This window comes from Plectropomus leopardus, unplaced genomic scaffold (assembly GCF_008729295.1).
Source record: "Plectropomus leopardus isolate mb unplaced genomic scaffold, YSFRI_Pleo_2.0 unplaced_scaffold84853, whole genome shotgun sequence".
Lineage (NCBI taxonomy): Eukaryota > Metazoa > Chordata > Actinopteri > Perciformes > Serranidae > Plectropomus > Plectropomus leopardus.
In genome coordinates, this window is record NW_024693522.1 from 1 (window position 1) to 889 (window position 889).

The window sequence follows — 889 nt, forward strand, 5'->3', positions numbered from 1 at the left end:
TCTAAATGTATATATAAAATATTGTTTGCTGTATTTTAACATTCCTTTGAAAACATTTTCAGTTGCTTTCTTCTTGAATGCAGCTCTCATAACACAGGCAGAAACTCCAGTCTTACCTTAATTCACTGTAAGAGGCGTTTGTAGCCATTACTCTGGGGTGATTTTTAAAAATTGATTTTAATATATGTTACATAATATCTACTTCACTCACAGATTTGTTACGATTAGACAAGTATCATTCAATTCACACCTAAAAACATTTGCATCATGTTAGAAATGATAATTCTACCATTTACAATGGCCATTTCAGAGAAAACACCAAAACTGATGCTGCATAGCATACACAAGTGGTCACTTTATGATTATTTTCTTTACTGTTATTTTAGATTTCCTTTTGAATTTTAACAACTTTTTCACAGATTCTTTGATTTCTTGTGTCTGCAGAACATAAATAATTGGGTTCAACGTGGGAGGAAAGATGGAGGTAACAGACAGGTTTATGATCCTGGCATTTGGATGTATATTTTCCATCAGGGTAAATGTGATTAACAGTGGAATAAAATAGATTGCCACCAAAGAGAGATGAGCTATGCAAGTTTTAAAGGCTTTGAGTGTCTCCTGAACTGTGGCCACCTTAGACAATGTACATCCAATATATAGGTAACTTAACAAGATAAAAGCAAGTGGAAGCCAAAAAATAAGAGCAGGGTACAAACAACTGACGACATAATTGGGGAAATGGTCATTGCACGCAAGTCGGTATATCTGGCCGTGGTCACAGAAATAGCTGTTAATAACCACAGATTTACAGAAGGAAAGTCTCGTAAGAAGGCCAACTGCTATGAGTACAGCAATTATAATAAAGACCCAGAAAGAGGCGATCAAAGAC

At 35.1% G+C, this 889-nt stretch overlaps 1 protein-coding gene across 1 annotated transcript; it reads right to left on the bottom strand.

Moving 5' to 3' along the window:
• Nucleotides 1–351: 351 nt before the first annotated feature.
• Nucleotides 352–885, bottom strand: LOC121940365 (olfactory receptor 2A12-like; the record flags this gene model as incomplete). Its single annotated transcript, XM_042483150.1, has 1 exon — nucleotides 352–885. A coding segment is annotated over one exon (534 nt), but the record flags the coding sequence as incomplete, so codon positions are not given.
• Between the last annotated feature and the right edge of the window lie 4 nt (nucleotides 886–889).